Genomic DNA, 24,700 nt, shown 5'->3' on the forward strand with positions numbered 1-24,700 from the left:
CACAGCACCACTTCCAGCTTTTTCTACTTATGTGGTGCTGAGGAATTGAACCCAGAGCCTCATGCATGCAAGGTAAGCACTCTACAACTGAGCCACCTTCCCAGCCCCTTCATTCTGTTTTTAGTAATCGGTATTGTCTTGTTAAGAAAGAACTTTCCCTGCTTCTTTATTTACATATTTTTGAGATTTCATGGAGACCTAAGGATTCTTTGTCATGAAATAGATTATAACCCAATTTTATTTTGATTCCCAAATTATCCTAGATTTGGCCAATAGGACCTTCATCAGATTCACTACAAATGTCTCTTTGGATATTATTTCATTGCTTTTGTTTTGACTTGCCTTTATCTCACTGGACATTCATAGTTTATGTATTGGAAACATTGTCTCTTGCCAGCCATCAAGACAATGCAAGTGAACTGGAAAGGGGAAATTTGGGAGAAAGATGCACCTTTTCTCCATGTTCCTGTACAGCAGAGCTTCTGTGGGTACCTACTGTTGACAACACCCCAAAATATGTACTATGTAGAAGTATAAGATTTTTAATTGTATGTTAATATAAATAACTTTTACAGTAGTCATTGAAAAGTCAGAGGAATAATATTAATTAAATACTAACATTGCATTTTTAGTTACTACTTAAATACAAATCTAAAAAATATTGCACATTGCAAAAATACAAAAATGCCAGCATGCAACTGTATCATGTGTTACATCTCTTTTAGATCCAGGATGAGTTTTATGGTACTGTTGTTGATAAAGCTATGCTAGTATCAGCGTGAACAATAGAACATCAGAGCAGTTGAAGTATGGCACAGAGATGATTAGAGTGTTTGTCATTTTTACTTGATGAAAATGATTTTGCCAATACAAAAGTAATATCTAACATGAATCAGTTATTGGTCCTATAATGAACTTTATGCATATTATCATTTAGTATAGTGGCTTTTTGTACTATTAAGGTATTATTATGATCATTTTCTCACATTTCATATGAAAAAATAAAGCTGATGCTTAGAGTAATTTCCCCAAGATCTGGAAGTAATCAATATTCAAACTAAAATCTGTCTGCCTTCACAGCCTCACAAACAGTGCTTCCTATGTGACTTAATTAATACCTTATAGAGTGACTGTCATGTCCTTGTGAAATTTGTATCATTTTTCTGACTTACCATATTCCATGTCCGTTTTACCCTAAGCAGGATGGGAGAAGGTTGGAACACTATACTTTTTACTTTTTCCAGAGGTTAAACTTAAGAATCTTATTCAGAGTGGTTTATCATACTGTATTCTTACTCAATATCAAGAACTACTTAAAAGGAAAAAGTAGTATCAAAGGATCCATTTCCAGTATTGTGTAACATTGAAAAATGAAAAATGAAAATTTTCTTTGTCCTAACCATATCTACATGAGCTCCATTCCCTCCCCATCCACATCACTCTTTTTGTTTTTTTAAGAGCCAGCTGCTAGCTTTGTTTCTTTCTACCTTCTGAATGCTTTCTGAATCATGTTATCCAGTACTCAATTTAAATGATGCTCATTAAAGTCCAGAGCCTAGGGAAATCACCCTGATTTTTTTGTTCCCTAGCAACAGCCCTAAGAGTAACAACAGCTGCTTAACCATATGCCCCTAGAAGTTGTAGAGGAAATGCACAGAAACCATTCTTAAATGCCTTAAATCTTGAGATATCTGACATCACAGTCACCACATTTGATTGCTTATCCCCAGTAGTAGTATAAAAGAATAAGTATGAATAGGACAATAAAATTGCATTATTTTTAAAAAACCATGCTAGATAAGGTTAGTAACTAAAGTGATTTATAGATATTTTCTTGCTAAGTTAAAGAAATACCTTGATTAAAATAAAATATATTTCCATATGATTTGGAATCTCATGAAATGTGGCATTTCTGTCAAAACTAGGTAATTATTTTATAAAGCAACATGGCATAGTTAAACGCCAAATGTAAAATTCCTTACCAATTTTTGACATATAATTTTTAATTTAAATTTTATTGTAAAGGTGATGCTCAGAGTGAATACAGTAATATAAATCAGGTAATGAGTACATTTCTTTTTGAATAGTATTACTCCCCTCCCTCATTTTCTCCCACTTTTTCCCTCCCAACCCCCCACCCCCACATTCGTGCCAAATTGTAAAGTTCGTTTCTGACATGGTGTCTAGTATCACTGTTAAATTGGTTTATCCTTTGTCTTGCCGTTTCTGTGATTCCTCCTTCCTTCCCCAAATCAGATAAACTTATGTACAAGACAAAGGTTATGGAAATTAAAAACAGTGACATCAGGGAATAAACCAAGGAGAAAAAAAGAAAGAAAAAAGAAATAACTGCAAACATTACAATTTAAAAAAACTTCTTGGTTCTCTTTCTCAGACTTCATTTCAAAAAGCATCATTTTATATGCTCATATGTGGTCATCTCCTAAGAATATCTTAGAAATATTTTAGTTATTACAAATGAGGGAAACCATGATATAATTTTTTCTGTTAATAATTTTTTACTTATTCTATAGTATTGCCTTTTCTAGAATATCATATAATTGGACTCATATTTTCATATTGGCTTCTTTCACTTTATAATATGCATGTAAGTTTGTTCTTGCTTATATGCCATGGCAATTACTAATAAAACTGCTGTAAAAGCCGGGTGCCAGTGGCTCACACCTGTAATCCTATCTACTCAGGAGTCTTGAGATCTGAGGATCGCGGTTCAAAGCCAGCCCAGGCAAGAAAGTCCGTGAAACTCTTATCTCCAGTAAACCACCAGAAAACCGGAAGTGGTGCTGCAGCTCAAGTGGTAGAATGCTAGTCTTGAGCTGAATTGCTGAGGGACAGTGCCCAGGCTCAGAGTTCAAGCCCCATGACTGGCAAAAACAAAAAAAAACAAAACCTGCTATAAATTTTCATATGTTGAATTTTATGTGTAGACAAATATATATATATATATATATATATATATATATATATATATATATATATATATATATCACCAAGAATTGAGAATGCAGGCTCATATGGTAAAAGTATAATTAATTTTGTATGAAGCTGCTCAATAGTTCTTCCTAAGTGGGTAGGTCATTTTGTATTCCTATGTCTTTTCATTGATTTGGTTCAATAATTGTTCTGAAAATATAATAGGTATATAGTTGTATCTATTTTTTTATTTTAGCAAGGATTTATTTCAGTATAACATGATTAAAAATAGAGAAAAATAGAAAAACAGAAACATTCCCTGATCCCCATGGAGGAAATGGGAATTAAAGACTCAAAATGACTCTTCTCTGTAGCTTGTGTACTTTTTTAGCATATAAAACCATCATGATTTTATTTTTTTCTTTATAATTTTATTTTGTTGTCCAGGTGATGTACAGAGGGGTTACAGTTACATCAGTAAGGTAATGAGTACATTTCTTGTCAAACATTGTTACTGCCTCTCCTTTTTCTCCCACTAGCCCTCCCTAGTGTCTTGTATCACTGTCACATTAGTTCACCATTTGTCCTTGTTTCACCATTTCGCTATTCTCCTTCCCATCCCCAAATCCTATAAACGTATATACAAGACACAAGTTACCAAAATCAAAAGCAGTGACTACAGGGGACAAACCAAAGGGGGGGGGGGGAAAAAGAAAGAAAGAACTTCATACAGTACATTAAAAACAACAACATCAACCAAAAAAACCACCTCTCTTGTTTCCATATCTTGGAGTTCATTTCAATTAGCATCTTTTTATATGGCCATAGGTACATAGCTATTGAGCTATTGTGATCTTCTGCTACTTTTGTCCTTTTTGAGCTAGGCAAATACATGTGGTCCTATCAGTCTAACAGCTTCTAACCGTTAGATAATGGTTTGGGGAAGGTAAGATGACAGGCCCACTCAAAGCCAAAATGACTTTCAGGACTTCCTTTTGCCACATATGCCCTTTCCCCTCTGTTTTGGAAGGGTTTGGGAAGTTTCCAGAATTTTATAATCATTTCAGTGAAAGAATATTGAGAAAGCTCCTGCTGTTTCTCCAAATCTTGTAACCTAACATTAAAAAGGAGATACGGTTGATTTCCTGATTTTAACTTTTGAGTCTGTCATTTGGATATTTATTTAAAAAGTAATATTTCCCTGTCTCCTTGCCTATTTGTCAGTCCTGTTTTAATTTACCTTCTAAACAAGTTTGGTCCCTTTTAACCTTAAAAGGAATACAGAGGCGTGATGATCCATCTTCTATAGCTGCTTTGATTTGAAAGTGGACTGATAGACCAGAAGAGAACCAAAAAGTCATTCCTCTGTCTAATTTAAATGGTGACTTGGGAAATTCACTTGGCAGGAAATTAAGTTGATAGGCTTCCCTTATCAGGAACAGAAGATGACAAGGGTTAGAATATCCCAATCAAAGTCATTCAGTGTTATTCTTTTAAATGAAAGAGCAATTTAAAAAAAATAATGAAAAATCTGTCCTTTAAAAGTAAAGTGTTGGGCTGGGAAGGTGGCGCCGTGGTACAGTGCTTGCCTCACATGCATGAGGCCCTGGGTTCCTCAGCACCACCTAAGCAGAAAAAGCCAGAAGTGGTGCTATGGCTCAAGTGGTAGAGCCCTAGCCTTGAGCTGAAGAGCTGAGGGACAGTGCCCAGGCCCAGAGTTTAGGCCCCACAACCGACAAAAAAAAAAAAAAAATCATAAAAGTAAAGTGTTAGCCAGGTACCCACAGCTCACACCTATAAACTTAGCTACTCAGGAGGTTGAGGACTGAGGATCATGATTCAAAGCCAGCCTGGGCAGGAATGTCCATAAGAATGACCAAAAAGTCAGAAGTGGAGCTTTGGCTCAAGTGGTAGCTATCCTTGAACAAAAATGCTCAGGGACAGCTCCCAGGTCCTGAGTTCAAGTCCCAGGACTAATATACATAAAAAAAAAACATAAAGCGTTTGCTATATGAATAATTATAGTATTTTTAAATGAATAATAGAGAAATGGAAAATCTATAGATTTAGCATACTGAATATACTTGCCATGCACAAACAGCATATTCAATTTATATCACTGTGAGGACAACAACCTATATTTAACTGGTGTCTGTTTTAGATGGCCGTGGTAAGTTCACAGCTATGTTATATTGAAAGCCTCCTGGAGGGAGGAGGTTTGATCTTAAACCTTAATGACTCCAAGGCGTAAGATATTGTCCTTGATGAATCTGGCTGTTTCTGTTGTATCTCACTGTTTTAATTTGCAATTCCTCGGTGTATGAGATTGAACATCGTTTCAGGTGCCTATTTGCTATTTGTAAATCTTCTTTAGTAAGATTCTTTTTCTAATCAGGAAAGGGAACACAAAGTTTACTAAATGCTTAAAGTATATATTAGATATATAAGACTCTCCACTGTGCTTTTTTAATCATTTTTAAGTGAGTTATTCATTTTATTCTTGTTGAGTTTTTAAGATTTGTTTTGTATACTTTTATACTAGTCCTTTTATATATGGTTTTTTTCCTCCCAGTTTTCAGTTTGTCTTTTTATTTTTATTTTTTAATCTATAGGTTTTTTTCTGGAGGGGGGATGGTTCTAAGTTTTTAAATATTTTTACTGTTATTATAAAGATGATGTACAGAGGGGTTACTTTTACATAAGGTAAAGAGTACATTTCTTTTTGAACAATGTCAACCCTCCCTGTACTGTCTCCCAGTTTTTTTTCTCCTCCCATCTCCTCCCACAAAGTGTATAGTTTGTTTTCAGCATAGTGTCCAGTGAATACCAGTGCTTCACTTGCTCACCCTTTTAAAATATAGTTTTTAACCTTAACTACTAATTTAAGAACTGATACCATTTTTGTTGTGTTATGCTAGAGAAAAAAAAGAGTTTTGTGTGTGTGTAAAAATAAACTTTACTACACTTTAAAATCATATCATATATAAACTCTACCCCTGACACACACATAGCCACATAACCATACTTAATAGTTTAAGCTGCTGGAATGCCAGACAGTTCAGAATGAGGAACAGGAGTTTAAAAAGTTGTTCTGCAGTTTTTGTCTGCTTTCATCAATAAGTAATCTAATATAATAGCCATTGTCCAGACATGAGCTAAATACTTAGTGTGCATCATGTGGGTCACTTCTTTTTAAGTACTGAGATGGGTATCTTCAACATTCTTTTAAGTTCTAAGTTATTCCTAGGAAATAGGCAGTTTCTGGTTCCAGGTTTATCTTGGATTTCTGTGTTTTATCTTTCTAGGTGCTTTCTTTTTTAAGTTTATTTTCTTTTTTTCTTAGTTGTTTTGTTTTGAAGTCCAAACTAGATGTTTTTTAAATATCTGTATATAGGGAAATGTAATACATGTAACAGAACCAGTATTGCCCTGGTTGCAGGCAGAGATTGGACTAAAACTTCTTGTGCCTTTTCCAGGTACCTTGGGAATCCATGGGGTTATAAAGAGAAGAACTAGAAAATTCATCTAAATTATGATGATTTTTCCTTTAACACAACAGCAGAACCCAATAAATTGTCAGTTATTGCTGAGCTATTCATCCTGGAGTTCTAGGTGTCTAATTTATAAGGTTTTGGAATTAGACTTCAGGGCCTATGTTACATTTTATTACAGTCTACAACATAAGTGTAGACTGGCAAGCATAAACTACAAGTCTGTTTCACAGCTGTTATGCATCTGGGAGTTTGGTTGAAAGGGGCTAGCTTAGCTTAGCCTGAATTGTGATAAAAAGCAGTGTCTGGAGGCCTTTTAACTAAAGTCCTGTGTTCTGATCAGAGCTGCATTTAATACTGGCCCATACGTTCACATAATTATAATTTGTAAGAGTCTTCAGGACATCAGTAACTTTTAAACTGTACTACATGAAAAATTATTTTCTCACCTGTGGTCTTTAAAACTACTTAGCAAGCTCAGATGAAAGTGATGATCAGACCAAACATTCCTGAAACTCTCTATCCAAACTTGTCACTTAAAATATTCCACCTAGTCTTTGTAATATGCTACTGCTTTTATTGGGCTTTAATGAGGAATTTTAACACTGATAAATTAATGCTTCATGTCAGATTTGTTATGCCACTGGGAAACGTGGTTTACTTTTTGAATGTCATCCTTATTACACTCTGGCAGGCTTGCAGATGGGTCAAGGGCTGTGGAGAGTGGCCAGAAACCAGCAGCTCCAGCAGGAAGGCTATAGTGAGCCAGGCTACCTCACCAGAGAGCAGAGCAGGAGAATGGCGGCAAGCAGCATTGCTGGTACCAACCACCGGAAACAAGTCCAAGGAGGCATTGATATATATCATCTTTTGAAAGCAAGGAAATCTAAAGAACAGGAAGGATTCATTAATTTGGAAATGCTGCCCCCAGAGCTGAGCTTCACCATCTTATCCTACCTGAATGCAACTGACCTCTGTTTGGCATCATGTGTTTGGCAAGACCTTGCTAATGATGAACTTCTCTGGCAAGGGTAAGTTAAACCTACCAATATTTGATGCGGATCTTGGGTCATAGTCATGCTTAATGTTCTTTCATAACATGTATGTATTACGAGATACCTTCTTTTAACTTCGACTTTGCTCTATTAAATCCTGGGAAAATAAAGATATTGTTGTCATCAATCAGTTTTGATATTAGGAAGAGGAAGGCAACAGGGCAACCTTGGCTTTATGGTGGGAAGAGGATCACTCTGTAGTGATGTACATGTGTCAGTTACCCTAAGTGAGAAATCACCAGTGCATTTCAAAAATTCACAAGATTCTAAAGTTAAAATTTATAATTAGAAGTGAAGAGTCTCACATCCCTGCAGTAGTTCAGGCTTTCCATAGGAATTCTGTCAAAGAAATAAATAATTCTCAAATGTTGTTGTTTTTATTGCTTTCAAACAGAAGTATATGTGTGTTTACCTATATATTTCTATTTGTCACAGTTACTTCCTGGCATAAGTTTTATGTGTTTTTCTAAGCACCATTTTGTAAAGTAAGCAAATATTAGAAAGTAGATGGGTAAATTCACTTGCTTAAAATAGATTATAGAAGTTTTAGCAATTGCTGTCTAAGAATGCTAGTATTATAGAATCTGTTTCATTAATCTTAGCTACTCCTGAAATAGCATCACACAAAAAGATTATGTGTACATTTTTTTCCTTTAAGTCTTAAAATTGTTACCAAACATAGAAGAATTTGAATCTCAGGTTTTGTGGCATTCTTTATTGAAGTTTGTTTAAGTCTTCGATAAATAGCATATTTAGAAACATGTCTTTAAAAAAAATTGACAGAACTAGGGTATAAATTGAAGGTGTTTGCTAGGCTGACACAGTACCCCCTGAGACTTGAACTCATTTCTAACTGTAAATCAAAGTGAGAGAATTAAGAAGTAAACCTACATTGCCAAACTGTTATGAAAGTATATTTGTTAGTACTGATATTTCTAACTTTGGTTTCTGATATCATAGTAATATAATATAAAAATCATACATTTCTCAGTCAATAAATACACCAAGGCACTAGTTTCATCTCATAATTTTCTCACTGCTTTGTCATAGCAAAGGCACTTTGTGAGAGGAAATTCTATTAGTCATGTTTAAAATCATGTTTAAAGTGTTCTATGAGCAAAAGAAGAAATTAAGTACTTTAAAACTTTCCAATTCTTAAGTCTTTTTTTCTACATTTTATGCTCCCAGAAACTTCACTTATATTCCTGTATTTGAATTTTTAAAAGTTTATTTTTAAGCTTAGGTGAACTCAATCAGAATGAATTTTTCATTTGGGTTTAAATCAACATTGTTTATCAGAAGATTTCTGGGTGTGGTAGCCCATACCTATAATCCCAGGGAAAGCCCAAGGAGAAGAAATGTGAGGTCCAAACCAGCCTGGGCTGGTAAACCCTATTTCACTAACTTCTGTGGTATATAAGAAATGTTTCCTTTATTTTTTGCCATATAATTTTGGCTATAACCCTAGATTCTCTTTTTCTTCTTTTTCCACGCTTGCTCTAACTCTCTATCCTTCTGCCTTCCAAATGCTAGGATTTACACGTGTGTACTACCACACCTGGCCTGGGTTTTCTTTTACTTACTGATAAATTGCTTCTGTTTGAAAGTAAAGACTGGCTCAGTTTTTATTTTAACTTCAATTGTGTTGAACATTTGAAAATGTCAGGAAATTCTGTTGCTTATACATAGTTTAATAATAAAACTTACAAGCTACGTTGATAAAGACTAGCAAAAGATAAATAATTTCCTAAAGCAATTTATTATACTTATAGTTTCAAACAGTAACTGCATTCAGTTGGTAAAAAAAAATGCAAGTATTTAAGCCAACTATGACATCCATTTCACAGGTTTCATAGAATTTTTATACAGTCATGAATCATTATGATAAAGAACCAGTGTTCTTTGTTTGGTTTTTTTTTTATTTTGTTTTTGTTGTTCTGGGAATCGAACCCAGCACTTGGTACATGCTAAGCAAGTACTCTGTCTCTAGTTACATTCCCAACTCAAGAAACAGTGTTTTTAAAACAGTATCTTTTTTTTTTGTGAACATACTGTACAGAGGGGTTACAATTACATGGGCAAGATAATGAGTACATTTCTTATCAAGCATTGCAGCCTCCTCCTTTGTTTACCCTTCACATCCCTTCCTAGCCTCCCCCCCCCCCCGCCCACCCCCAACAACCCCCCCCCCACACCCGCACCAAAGTTGTAAAGTTTGTTTTTGACATGACAACTTGTACTTATAGTTACATCGGGTCCACCTGTATCCTTAAACGACTTGTAAAACAGTATCTTTAAACATGTTAGCATCACAGCTTTTGATGCTGTGGAGTCAAACTCATTGGATTCAAAGCCTGCTGCTCATATGAAGCTATGTGTCTTTGGACAACTTTTTTGTCTCTGCTTTTTATATGTTGTGTCTGCATCAAAGGACAGTTGATAGAATTGAACAGTTTAATCTCATTAAAATATTCAAAATAGTGCCTGCCACCTAGTGATCACTTCAGAAATTAAATACATTAACTTTTGGTCTCATTTTCTTTTAATTTGTACAGGTTGTGCAAGTCCACATGGGGTCACTGTTCCATATACAATAAAAACCCACCCCTAGGATTTTCTTTTAGAAAACTGTATATGCAGCTGGATGAAGGCAGCCTTACCTTTAATGCCAACCCAGATGAAGTAAGTGAAGAATTTATCTAATTTGCATCAAATGAATTTTATTATAAGCTTGCTGCAACTTTGTAATACCAAAAACTGACAGGTAAAATACCAAGTCATTGAACCTACCTTTAAGTCACTGAGAAACCCAGTATCTTGTTGTGCTAGAACATAGTCATTTTTTTTGCCTTTCCATGCCACTTTCCTATCATTCTACCTGCTCACTTATATATGACTGTCTTATACTGGTCTTACTGAAATACAAATTCGCAGTGAGAATAAAATTTTGATATCCCTATAGAATATGTTCATCACATTTATCTACAGCATGTTTTTCCATTTCCATTGTTTCCATTTACTAGCGATATAGTTTTAGCAGGTAATCATACAGAACACCATTCTGATTTCTGACATCTGAATTTTAATCATTAAATGATACCTTTAAAAAATAGTTTCATAAAATTCCATGCTGACAAAAACTACTTGTATAAAATTAACTAATTTTGTGTTAATTATTTAATTCTTAATATGTAAAAATGATCAAATGTAAATAAAAATTCCCCTGACCTTTCTTATTATTTGTAAGTATTTTTGAAAAGGTCATACTTTCAGAAATGTTTAAATATCTTCTAGACTTAATCCTTGAATCCCAAGTGGAAATTATATAGCTCTTAGGGCTATTACTTTTGGATGCATTATTTCTGAAAGAACTTAACTGAAAGAATTAGTTTATTAATTTTTAAAAACCAACTTAGTCATTTGTAGTGAAAGTGTTAGGACTATTTGTTTAAATCATGTATCCAAATATTTCCTAAAATAATCTTCACTTTTGTTATAACTAAGCAAATATTTCTTCAGTGTAAAATATCTTAAATGGAAATACTGATTTTATAGATATATAAAATACCAGCGATGATGTTAACTTTTAAATAAATTTATATTTGTTTAGTACATGTATTTTTCTTTACTAATTTTTTCTTGAATACATATAAAAACCAAATAAAGTACCATTGCAAAAGTTTACAGTTATGCACATATCTTACCATTTGAGTCTTATACTTACAAATGTAGATAGATAGATCTCTGTTACCTTCCTTGTAAACATATAGCAGCTAGTACATCACCTTTTTGATCTTGTGTTGTGGCATACCTGCTATAGTTACGTGCTGAGATTCTGCTGTAATTAAATATTCAGAGAATGGTATTGTTTTTATTTCTTTGTTAGAATTAGACATTACTACTTGTTCAAATAATAAACTTTATAATAAGAAAAACATTTCACTTCAAATTCTTCTGACAGTTGAATGATGGCTAATGGAGAAAATCTAAGAATAGTGTAGGGCTTTACTCTAGAGTAGATAAGAATCAGGAGAGGCAACTAGCCAAAGTCCCAAACTCACTTCTATCATAAATGATGCTGATGCTGAATAATACTGATATCCTGAATTTGTATAACTTGCAAATGTTACTTGTAAGGAAATGTAACTTGGTAAATACCAAGTTGTAGGCTGTATTTCAAAGTCAGAAAAAGTGGATATAATTGCTGATATTGAAATAAGTAATTATTTCATGATAAAAGAGTTACAATTTTTAAAGCAGATAAAGCCATCCTTTTGTGCAAAGATTAAAAGTAAGCTTAAAATAGTAGAATATGGATAGTTTTAAAATCTAAATTGGAAAGACTAGAGGCAAAGTATGTTTCTGGTTTTACAGGTCCATATATCAAACTATAGTATTCTTGTTAGCATCTTGTCTAAAGCTTAAGGGGAGTCAGGGAAAAGAGCTAAAATTCTAGTTCTTTTTTTTAATTGTCAAGAATTTTAAAAATTTTAATTCAAATATTTGATAAGGAAGGAAATTGAAATTATTATAAATATATGTAATTTAAAATAAGATTTTTAGATCATTTTTATGATCATCAGATCTTAATTCTCCATCCTATCTTCCATTGTTATTGAGAGTTGACTGTAGTTTCTTTTTCTTCCCTACCTGGCCTGAATAAAAATATACTGAAGCATTCCCAAGATACTGAATTTACCTTTCCTGTAGGGCCAATTAGTTCTGCCAAGAATCACAAAACTGAACCACTCAAAATGTTTGTGGTTCCAGAATTCTAATTCTATTTTTTATGAATACCAGTAATTTTAGAAGGTATTGGCTAATAACAAAGAATTTTATCTTTACCAGAGTACATTTAGGATATAAATAGGCAAAAAGGATAATGAAATACACTTAGCATGCTCAAAAAGTGGGAGGAGGGTTTTTAATGATTATATTTTGTACTTTCACTACTGAGACAAATAATATCAACTTGGCTGATTATTTGCCAATCAGGTCTTCAAAACTGAAATCATGTTCATGAAAGACTTACCCAAAAATATATTCTTAAATAGAACTTATTAGCTAAGTGTTAGCCAGGTCCTTAGCATGACTTGCTACAGTTCTGAGTACTAGAAATCAAAGTAACTATTTGAAGTTTGATTATTTATTTATTTATTGCCCACTCCCTGGGTATTGCCATCAGACAGTTCATTTAAGTACTTAAGGTATTACGTTCAAATGCAAGTGCTATTTATTACAGGTGCCTGAGATAAGATGTATATAATTGTTCAGTAACATGAAGTCTACGTTTCTGTAATTTCTAGTTTATACTTAACAGTTTCATAGCAAGCATCATTAGAATATTATAAAAATAAGAATACTTACAGCCACAGGGAACAAGATTCTCCAAAGGACACCGTTCGTGTCACGGATATGGGTAACCAAACTCCACAGCAACTGCTGGCGGTGGCTCATGGGGTGGGGTTGAACATCTGCACAATCTGTGGTAGGATTCTCTAGCACGCTGTTGTGATATGCATGATGTTGTGATCTCCGCTGTATGTAACGTCTTGACCTTGTGCATGAGCTTGTGTATTTTGTGGCAGATGGCCACATTCTAGCAAAGGAATGTGCTGAGACCTGTCTGTTTACATTAAGTTGTATTTCCCCTGCATGTACAAGTCGTGTGTATCAACTTGACTCCCCTGGCAGCATTATAACAAAGTAATTGTACTTATAACCAGTGAATTATATTACTTTTGCTCCATTTTCTTGAACATTTTGTTGTTAGCATCTGAAAACTTGAAGTAAACATGGTTTAACTTTAATACATTATAGGCTCTTTTTCATTTAAGCAGCTTTTGAAAATAACCCCACTGAGGTTATTAGAAAAGGTTTTTTTTAAATGCAAGCACATTTTTCCTATCTTCATACACAAAGACTGCTATGATACAATTACATGTATTTCACTAGGTTGACCTCAGATATAACCTATTATGAAAAATATTCTAATTTTAACTTAACCTATAAGTTGTTGATGGAAATGAATATATAATTTATCTTAAAGATAACATATGTATTATTTTTGTTAGTGAACCAGCTAAAGTACAAACAGGAAATTTATAAGACTTCTTTATTATAGAAAAGATTTCAGGAGTTTATACACAATTTTTACTGATACTGAATTTTACTGACTTTTCACTTACCTATACAACAACAAAGTGGTCCTTCCCATTACTTCATAACTCAGTAACAGTACAGACATTACCAAAACATACGGATAAACTTTCTTAAATGTATGCTTTGGGAATACATAATAAGAAATAAATTCTGAAGCCTAATAAATTTGTACAAAATAGGTTTATAATTAGTTTGCTTATTCATAGCATTTCTTTTAAAAACATTTCTGTTTATTACATTGATATCCATAAAATATTCAACAGGTAAATGCAGTATGCAGTATATTCCAAGGGCATTTGCTTTAGTAGTTTCATTTGTTGGTGGTGGTAGTAAAGGAACATTCCAGGGAATACACTTTTATGTTTTTGAGTAGTATAGACTATCTTTAATCCTATGATGTGTAAATAAGTATATTAAAATAGTTAAATAGGCTATTGTTTATAGCTATCTGACATAATCTCTCTTATGGGTATGTTGATGTATAATTGCTGTTTTCCTATAATCTTCTCTATTATGAATGTGTATGGAACTATAGTTACTTGTAACCTTTTCCATAATCTAATAGTATTTATTTTAAGAAAGAGGAAAAAAAAACCTGAACATTGAATTGAGTCTTCACTGAGATACTTTTTCATGTTCTGAATTGTGCTTGTTGTTAATTGTTAATTATCACCTTTTGCCTACACAATAACTTCAAAGAACAGAGAGCACAGTGAGTTAGATTATATAGTGAGTTAAATTATATAAATTTGTTTGCCTCCTGAGTCCGCAGGGGTATGTCTCAATGTGGTACAGTGATCCCATGAAGGATCTTTCCTCTGCTCACTAGGGCCCTCTTGATAGCCAGATGGTCACTCACCACATCTCATATCGTCACCTGTTTACATGACTATATTCCCCCCAAAAAAAGAAGGCAGAAAGCTCTTCTCATATTCCTTAGACATATTAGGAAGGGGGAACAAAAACCAACTTTTTCAGAAGCTTTCTTTTGTTTTGTTTTGTTGTGGTACTGGGATTTGAGCTCAGGATCTTACTTCTCAGTTTGTCTGTGTAACTCCAAACCTCAATTCTCAGATCTTAGGCTTCTGAATAGAAGTATTAGTGTGAAACACCGCACTTGGCTTGTCCTTTTCTAGTGAATAGATCTGAGTCATACGACTATTAGGGAAAAGACTAGAATGGTTGCATGATCGGTATAGATGTGTAATTCAGCACCTGGTTCAAAGATGCAAGAAATAATGAAAAGAATGAAATGTCTGAGGCAACAACCATCTGTAACACTTTTTAACCGAAGTTTATAATTACAAAGTTTAGAATTCTTTTTTACTTTTGGTCTCTATTGAGTCCAAGATTTTAATTCCCAAAAGAAAAATATTGACACCAGCTGCACACAATCTGATTTAATAGCTAACACCATCTTCTTGACATTTTAGGTCTTTTTTTTTTTTTTTGTGGGGAGGGGCGGTCTGGTTGTGGGCCTGAACTCTGGGCCTGGGCGCTGTCCCTCAGCTCTTCAGCTCAAGGCTAGCGCTCTACCACTTAAGCCACAGCGCCACTTCCGGCTTTTTTTTTTCTGCTTATGTGGTGCTGAGGAATCGAACCCAGGGCCTCATGCATGCAAGGCAAGCGCTCTACCACTGAGCCACCTTCCCAGCCCCAACATTTTAGGTTCTTTTACACTGAATACGCTGATAGAAAAAGAGGAAAGAGAAGAGTTGTGCTCTGATGTGGTTAAACCTCATCAATAGAGGATATAGATAGTACTGCACAGTGAGGAGGAAAAGGATTGAGATAGAAGTCAGATCTTAGGGGTGCTTTCTCATATTCTATGCTAAAAGTAATTGTCAAGAAACGTATTTACGTATGTAACTGGAGCCCCTCTGTACATCACCTTGACAATAAAATTAAATTTATAGAAAAGAACTTTGCAGTAGGCCTATATGATCCATCACGTTGAGTCTTCACTGGGGAAAGCACCTAACCAGCTGAGTGGCAGGCTGTAAGAGTTCAGTGTAAGTTATTCCAAGCTAATCAACTTTGGTCTGTTTCCCTTGCCTTCCATGGCATCCATGTAATACAGTTCTGACTCCAGCACAACACAGGTGCCACGAGTAACCCTGGTCTTTGGTGCATTAATGAGCATGCACTGATAGGACTACCTACAGCCATCCTGCACCCATGACAGATTGGAAAACAGCAGACTGGAAAGTGCCTTCTGTGAGCTTAAAAGCCCGGGACCCATAATTGTTCACAATTGTTTGTCACATAAAATATTTTTCTTTTAAAGTAAATTTGTCCCTTTACTGGACGTTTGAATTAGGGGTTCCTATATGGGCAGCCTAAACCATCCTGATGTAATTATGATTGTCATTATTACCTGAACTCATAGGAGTTTAGTATGTAATCCTGAATGTATCTTATTTTGAACACTGCTAATTAGCAAATGAATTTGTTCCCAAGGCCAACAAGAATATAATGAGAGCAAAAGAAATTAGGGTATGACAATGGGAAGGGTCCCTCTCCAAATAAAAGCTTTACATAGTTTCTCCTCTATCACAATTCACAAAACCCCTTCCTCTTTCATAAACATCAAAGTGCAAAAATATGCCCTTGAGATTCGTAAAATACTATCTTCTACCTAGAAAAGTTAATCCAATAGCTAGTTACAACTAGTCAAGTATGCTAATTTGGAAGCCATTCACCTGTCTTGAGGGTAATGTATATGCATATTGCATGTATCTATCTATGTATCTATCTGTGTAATATCTACCTTTTTAAAATCTGATTCATTAGTTGATTTTAAGATTGAGAAGTCAATTTTATCTTTTTATTAAGTCAATTGTACTTTATGCCTTGCCCTAACAATGCTCAAAATTAAGTGTATTTAAAATAATTAATTTTCTTTCATATCATGACTTTTTTTGGGGGGGGGTCCGGTCGTGGGGCCTGAATTCTGGGCCTGGGCACTGTCCCTCAGCTCTTCAGCTCAAGGCTAATGCTCTACCACTTGAGCCACAGCGCCACTTCCAGCTTTTTTCTTTTTGTTTATGTGGTGTTGAGGAATCAAACCCAGGACCTCATGCATGCAAGGCAAGCGTTCTACCACGGAGCCACCTTCCCAGCCCTCATATCATGACATTTTTGGACATTCCTTCTTACAATCAAAGTCTTTAGATTCTGCATCACTTTTGGCCACTCATAGTTAAATGGATCTTCAAATTGATGTGTTGCTTTTAATTATTTAGACAGTGACTTTGACCTTTGATTATTTGGACCAGTCACTCAAGCTTGAATATATAATTGAGGCATTTCAAGGTGTACAAGAGTTTTCTCTGCCCTTCATTCTTGGTCCCGTTTATGTGAAGGTGTTTGTTTTATATTACTTTATTACTATTTTACCCTAGTTGGATTACACAATGCTTAAGTTTTTTGTTTCTCCTAAAGGTCAGCTGGAAGAGTTATACACAGAGATTTAAATATTCATTCAACAAATATTTATTAAGTATCTGTACTTTATACTTGTTATGCAGCTTTGATTTGGGGGCAAGTTACTGCAACTCTCTGACATTTCAATTTGCTCTTCTGTAGAGTGGAGGCAATACGATTACCTATAATGTCATCTTGTGTTGATTAGTTAGTGCTTTTACCTGCTGACATACATGGATCTAGATATGTCTAATGGATGTGTTAGCTGCTCTGGTTTTGGAACTTTTACATTCTGTTTGCAACCTGAGTAATGATCTTGTAGGAAGTATATATTGGTAACATCAACATGTCTAAGCTTTGGTGATATCCCTTGCTGTTAATTGTACTTCCTGAAATGCAATAAAGAATCTTTTGCAAATATAACATTTTATTTTAATGATTATGCCTCATTTATCCTTTCAGAAGCCATATATAATAAGAGTCTAATGTTATGAAACTGAGAATGTATTTGGCTTAAATGGTGATAGTGTGAACAAATACTTTCACCAGTGAAAATTCCACTTAAATCCAAACTATATTTCTTCTTACTATATAAGGTGCTTTTTTTTTTAACAGTATTAGGGATTGAACCCAGGGCCTTGTGCCTATAAGATAGGTAGGTACTATACCAACATTTTTTGTTGGTACAGTTGTTGTTCTGGAGATGACCAACTGGACACATCCTTGTGCTTTTCTGGCAGCTGGGATAAGCGGTGCACACCACGTTTCCCAATCATTGGTTGGGATAGAGTCTCATGAACTTTTCTTTTAATACCCAAGCTGGCCTTGAACCTCCATTCCCTGATCTTCACCTATCAAGTAGCTGAGAATTGCTGATTTGAGTCACTATGCCAGCTTTTAAAGGTTTTTTTTTTTATTTCAAAATTGTTTTGAGCTAAGATATATACTTAGAAATGTAAATATTAAGTTCTAGGTAATATGTCAAAACTAATCTTATCAATTAGTTGTTATGTGCACGTTGTATATATATGCATATATATATATTACATGTGATATTTGTATGTGACGTCTATAAATTAAAATTTCTAACTTAGTTAACATCACATTCCCCTTTCTCATTAGCTTGTTTTTTTTTTTTTTTGTTTTTTTGGGTTTTTTTTGCTGGTCCTAGGGCTTGAACTATGGGTCTGGGCTCTGTCTCTGAGCCCAGTGGTCAAAGCTAGCACTCTATCGTGACAGCCACAGTGCCACTTCTGGCTTTATCTGAGTAGTTTATTGGAGATAAGAGTCTCACGGACTTTCCTGCCCAGGCTGGCTTTGAACTTCGATCCTCAGATCTCAGTCTCTTGAGTAGCTAGGATTACAGGTGTGAGCCACTGATGCCCAGCAGTTCAAATTATTATTAATAACAAGACAATAAAGTTTTATCCTAATAGAGATTTAAAATGCTTTCTCTTCCTTGGGGGACAAATTAGAGATAGAAGGATTTTTCTAAGACTCTTGCTTCAACTCAGCAGTAATTATTATTACTTGTAAGTCATAATTTATGGTAATTATAATTTGATATATTCTAGTCATATGTATGGCTCTTTTTAGGGAATATCAGTACCTAAAGATGTGGTTTATTTTCTGTTTGAGGCTATTATAACTAATTAATAGACTTAATTATTCACTTGAACTTTTAGATGACAGGCTTCATATTTGTTTGACATTGCTTTCTCTAAAAAAAAAAAGCAGAAAAATTCATTCTATACCTCTCTTCATTTTCTCTAGATCTTATTGGAGTTTTTCTGGATTTTTGTTTTTGCTGGTACTGGGTTTTACCTTATTCTTGCTCAGCTTACTTTCTTGTCTGATGATCTGCTACTTGAGCCATACTTGCAGCCTAGCTTTTGGATGTCCCTTAGACATTTCTGCTCACGTTAGCCTCCAATTATGATCCTTTAGTCTCAGCTTCCTGAATATCTGTGACTCCAAAGATGAGCCACCAGTGGCTTGCTGAAATGTTACTTTAATGTACAGAAAAATACTCAAGACAGAGATGGTAACACTAGGTATAGGAGGGTGTTGAGAGAAAAATGTACTCCAAAAAGGTTGTCTGGTTGTAGAATGAAGTCTCCAGGAAATAGTTATCAGCACTGCCTGTGGTCATCTTGTCTGGGATAGGTTGCAGAATCTCAGATGTCTTCTTCCCAGGGGAAGATTTCTCCTAGGCAAGAATGGAGATATGCTATAGAAAAGCCTCTTCCTGCATCACTCTCTACTAATACTGACAACTGTGAGTTTGCTTTTATGAAAGGATCGCTTCTCAGAGCCATTCTCAGTTCTCTGGCCCCCTTTAAGAGCCATCTGTGCTAAAGAAGTATCCTGAAGTTAAGTGGCCAGTTTTTATGATCCTCAAAAACAGTAGCATTTCTGATGTGCTAAAGGTTAGCAAACTTACAGTAGAAAGGAGAAAACACTGCAAAACTTAGTTGTACATAAGACAATGAAATGATGAGACAAAAATGTAGATATCTCATTAATAAGATTTGCATTTATTACACCGCGGGTAAAACAAGGTGATGATTTTTATATTCAAACTCTAGAGTACCTGTCTGACTGAATAGGGAGGTTGAAAACTGTACTCAACAGTGTTTAACTGATTTACATTTACCTTAGCTATTCTGTATTGCTGTAGAAAAGAAGTCATCTTGATCATTGTCCTTTACTGTCAAACAGGACAGTAGGAATTCTCCCATTTGATCTGCAGAGGTCTCTTTTCTGATGTGCTTGTGAATTGTTACTATCCAGAAAGTAAAATTTTTATAACACATTAATTCTTACTTTTATTATGAAAATGTTACATTTGATTAAATTTTCATTTGTTTTAAATTATGGTTAAAAAGTATGCATAAACAATAATAACAGTTTTTATGTTGAAAGATCTAGAAGTGTGGATTGAATAATTTTGTTTTCAGACATGTGTTTCATAAATTTAAGGATTATTTGTTTTGTTTGTTTTTTTGTTTTGTTTTGCTAGTCCGATGGTTTGAACTCAGGCCTGGGCACTGTCTCTGAGCTTCTTTGGCTCAAGGCTAGTGCTCTACTATGTGAGCCACAGTGCCACTTCCAGCTTTTTCTGTGTATGTGGTACTAAGGAATCGAACCCAGGGCTTCATGCATGTTAGGCAAGCACTCTGCCACTAACCTTCCTAGCCCTGGATTATTAGTTAAAATGTTCCCAATACCTTTTAAAAAATAAGTCCAATATTCTTTTTTAAAAAAAGCTTTTAAGGGCTGGGAAGGTAGCTCAGTGGTAGAGCACTTGCCTTGCTTGAGGCCCTGGGTTCAATTCCTCAGCACCACATAAGCAAAAAGAAAAAAGCTGGAAGTAGCGCTGTGGCTCAAGTGGTAGAGCGCTAGCCTTGAGCTGAAGAGCTGAGGGACAGCGCCCAGGCCCAGAGTTCAGGCCCCACAACCGGACCAAAAAAAAAAAAAAGCTTTTTTTAAAAAAAAGTCCAGTTTGCTTTGTACTTTATAATGTCTTAAGAATAGTTTAATTATATGGTACCGGATTTTATATGAAAGGACAGCATTGAATAAAAGTAGCTATACATCATTTGCTTTTTAACTTTTTATTAAATGTTCTTTAGGAAAATAATTCCTTAGTATGTGTTAGTTTTGTGATTGCTTCTATTGATTCCAGTTCTTCTACAATATTTCTGCCAAGTGCTTAACAGCTGTTACACTCAATGCCAATAGACAAAACATTTTCACTTTGCATACCTAATCCTAAATATATATATATTGACTATGAGTACACACACACACACACACACACACACACACACACACACACACACACACACACACACACACACACACACACACACATGCATACATATAAGATTTGGCTGAATGTAGATATGAGATGGACTAACTCACATTAATTTCACCTGGATTCTTACTGCTGCCTGATTTACCTTAGTTTATTCCTAGTGGGTTCAGTTATGTCCGAATCATTGTTAGTAGAAATCTTTTTAGCATTGTATAAAAATTCAAGTCATCTCTCTTTTTTTCAGTTCTCCCTCGATGACCTTGCTAAGAAGAAAATGTAATTTTGCTATCTCTTTTTGTTTGTTTGTTTGGGGTCCGGTCGTGGGGCCTGCACTCTGGGCCTGGGCGCTGTCCCTCAGCTCTTCAGCTCAAGGCTAGCTCTCTACCACTTGAGCCACAGCGCCACTTCTGGCTTTTTTCTTTTTGCTTATGTGGTGCTGAGGAATCGAACCCAGGGCCTCAGGCATGCAAGGCAAGTGCTCTGCCACTGAGCTACCTTCCCAGCCCTCTCTTTTTTCTTAGTTCTAATAAATTTTTCAAGTACATGTAGTTTTCTGGTTTTATGCCCATTCCTTAGCTTTCTACTTAGACTGGAGCCTCCTCTCTTTGGGGACCTTTCTGAAAATCATTACTTCTTTTTCCCAGTCACAAAAGCCAGTTCCCTTCTATTTCATTTTGATCTCTTTGACTTATCCAAAAGAAAAATGAAAGCAGCCATATTTATTTTGCTAAACACTTTAATATGTCTACAACAAAGGGAAAGTTCTCACTAATCAGAACACTATGGCTTAGAAAGGTTGAGTAAAATGGTTTTATGAGCACATCATCAAGTGGCATGACCATGATTTAATCCCTCTGAAAATGATGCCCTTTGAGCTCTACTATGTTGATTAACCTTTATTCACCTTTGCTACTTTAAATCTCAAATACTCTTTGACTACTGAGACATTCTACTCTCTTTATTACTTTAGCTCCTGCAGTCCTTCCATATTCTGTATCTCCAACTCTCACTTTTTTCTCTACATCCTATTGGTTGCCTACTCCACTCTCATCATAGTTTCCTTCAAATCAACACCCTAAGTAATGTTGTTTTTTTGTTAGTCAGTTTGTCCTATTAGTCATTTTCCTCTTCATTAAGCCAAAACCATTGGCTGTCTTTTACTTCCTAATGTCCTGTGGCCAGACAGCCAGAATATGTATCAAGTATGCTTACTTTTTCTTTGCATTTAAATAACACATGGAGTCTTTAAATGTGTTTTTACATCCATTGTATCTCTCTATCTCTGTTTTTTCTACATCTTCAAATAGTAGTAGTTGTTGTTGTCCATTATCTAATTTACTTTCTATTATGTCTCTTCATACCACCCAGTAGTCCCCACATGGAATCAAGACTCCCTGTGGATGCCCAAAACCAGGGATAGTTACTAAACCTAGCCATACTGTTTCTTCCTATAAGCATACCTAAGATAAAGTTTAATTTATAGATTTGGCACATTAAGATACTAAAAACAATTATAAAAAGATATTGGAGTAAAAGGTATGTGAATGTGGTCTCTTAAAATACTGTATTTTTACTTTTTCAGTTAAAGGGAGCATTTTTATGGCTTTCCATTGGCCTGGCTGAATTGTTGGCACCACTACTCTTGTGCTTTGGGGCCATTTTTAAGGAAAATACAGGTTACTTGAGAACAAGCATTGTGATATCAGGACAGTAGATCTGATAACTGAGATGGCTACTATGGGACTAATTAATGAGCTTGTGTTATGTACATATATGAATCAGATGGACTAGAGCTAGACAGAAAAGGTTTCATCATAGTACATGGTGGACAATTGAAAATTTAGGGATTGTTTATTTCTGGAATTTTGTATGTAGTGTTTTTGTGTAACAGTTAACTGTGGGCAATAGAAGGATAGAAAGAATGAAGAACATTGCTTTAGCATGTCACAAAGCCTCAGTACCTTCTAGTTAGAAGAGGTTAGGGGATAAATGTTCTTTCTCTAAAATTAACAAAAATATAATAACTTTTTAATCTTCAATTACTTTTTATCATCCATCTACCAGTGGCTCACACCTGTAATCCTAGTTACTTAGGAGTCTGATACATGAAGATTATAGTTTGAAGCTAGCCCAGGAAGAAAAGTTTATGATATTTTATCTCTCCAATATAAAAAGCTGGAAATGGAGCTGTGGGTAAAGTGTTAGAATTGTAGCTTTGAACAAAAGAAAGAAAGAAAAAAAGCTAAGGTATCATTCATGTCCTGAATTCAAGCCCCAGTACTGGTACCAAAAAAAAAAAAAAGTAACATGATATAGTATTAACGGAAGTGTTCCAGTTTTTATCTTACTCAGACCCATATAAATCCTATCATTCCTTCAAACTTGAACCAAATGTCTTATTTCATTCTGAGATTTCCTTTCATTGTACTACTGATTTGTCACATGGATATATTTTATCTGCTTATTTTTATGTGGTTTTATGCACTCTCTCTGAACTTTTCTGCTCAAGACTAGCACTCTACTACTTGAGCCACAATTCTACTTCTGGCTTTTTTTTTAATAGTTAGTTGGAGATAAGAGCCTCTGGGACTTTCCTGACCAAGCTAGTTTCTAAACATGATCCTCATATCTCAGCCTTCTAAGTAGCTAGGATTATAGGTATAAGCCACCAATGCCAGCTATTCTAGTTTTATTTTTGTCTCATCATCAGATATTACCTTTAAGTTTTCTTAGGGCAAAACTGTTTTCTTTTTTTTGGGGGGGGGCTCCAGTTGTGGGGCCTGAACTCTGGGCCTGGATGCTGTCCCTCAGCTCTTCAGCTCAAGGCTAGCATGCTACCACTTGAGCCATAGCACCACTTCCGGCTTTTTTTTTTCTTTCTGCTTATGTGGTGCTGAGGAATCGAACCCAGGGTCTCATGCATGCAAAGCAAGCACTCTACCACTGAGCCACCTTCCCAGCCCCAGGGCAAAACTGTTTTATACTAATCAGTCTCTACTGCTGAATAAAAATATACCTTTAAATAAAGATTTTAACAATTTTAGCATATTGGTTTTGGGTTACTTAACAAAAGTTTTTTAAAGCTGATATACATTATCTAAATATGCACATATATGTATATAGATAATACTCTACATCTAAATGAAGACTTAGAATTCGAATTGCTAAGAAATTTAAGATTTATGGCATGAACCATATTTACCAGTTAATCATTTTCTGAAGAAACATGAGAGTATTTCATACTGAGTATTGTCATACTCAGAATTATTTTCTAAGTATATTCAGAAAGTACTATAATTTCCTTCTGAACTGTTGTAAGATAAAATCTATTTGGCCAATAGTTTCCTCTCAGCTGAAGAGAGCTTTACTTTATGTTGTGCAATCATCCTACTAAAGGACTGAAGCCATTATCACACAGTACTTGACATAAACAGCAATTCTCCCTAGCTGACAAAAGGAGCTACAATGTTCCTGAAGCAATTTTAAAAATTCTAAAAGTTGGAACAGAATAGAATTTGCCTAAAAGAACTAAAAATCTATATAAACAATGAAAATAGCTACAAACTAAAGCCTAAGTTTACTTTGGAAATGTAAGAAAAAAAAATCAAGCAAGCAAATGACCAACTGGCAGTTGTCCTTTCTTAGTTGATACTCACTTGTACCTGTAACTGATGCTCAATCACTGTGCTTCTGCATTCATCTCGAAAGACACCTAACCTGCAGTCCTTAGAGAGGTTACATGCATTTAATTTATATTTTCCAAATGCATACAAGATGTAAAATAAAATCTTTTAAATGCTGCTACCATTTTC

The 24,700-nt window shown here is 34.9% G+C and overlaps 1 protein-coding gene across 3 annotated transcripts in view; it reads left to right on the forward strand.

Annotated features, from left to right (window-relative positions):
* Window positions 1-24,700, forward strand: part of Fbxo8 (F-box protein 8) — a 41,863-nt gene that overhangs the window by 7,226 nt on the left and 9,937 nt on the right. For 2 of the 3 annotated variants that reach the window (XM_070016465.1, XM_070016467.1), the window contains exons 2-3: window positions 7,120-7,456; window positions 10,036-10,162. In XM_070016465.1, the coding sequence (XP_069872566.1) occupies window positions 7,128-7,456; window positions 10,036-10,162 (456 nt within the window). In that variant the 5' untranslated portion in view covers window positions 7,120-7,127. Of the gene's footprint in view, window positions 1-397; window positions 485-7,119; window positions 7,457-10,035; window positions 10,163-24,700 lie in introns of all 3 variants that reach the window. The other variant, XM_070016464.1, reaches the window with a different exon arrangement.

Source organism: Dipodomys merriami, unplaced genomic scaffold, assembly GCF_024711535.1.
Source record: "Dipodomys merriami isolate MVZ:Mamm:240054 unplaced genomic scaffold, mDipMer1.0.p SCAF_12, whole genome shotgun sequence".
In the NCBI taxonomy this organism is placed as follows: Eukaryota; Metazoa; Chordata; class Mammalia; order Rodentia; family Heteromyidae; genus Dipodomys; species Dipodomys merriami.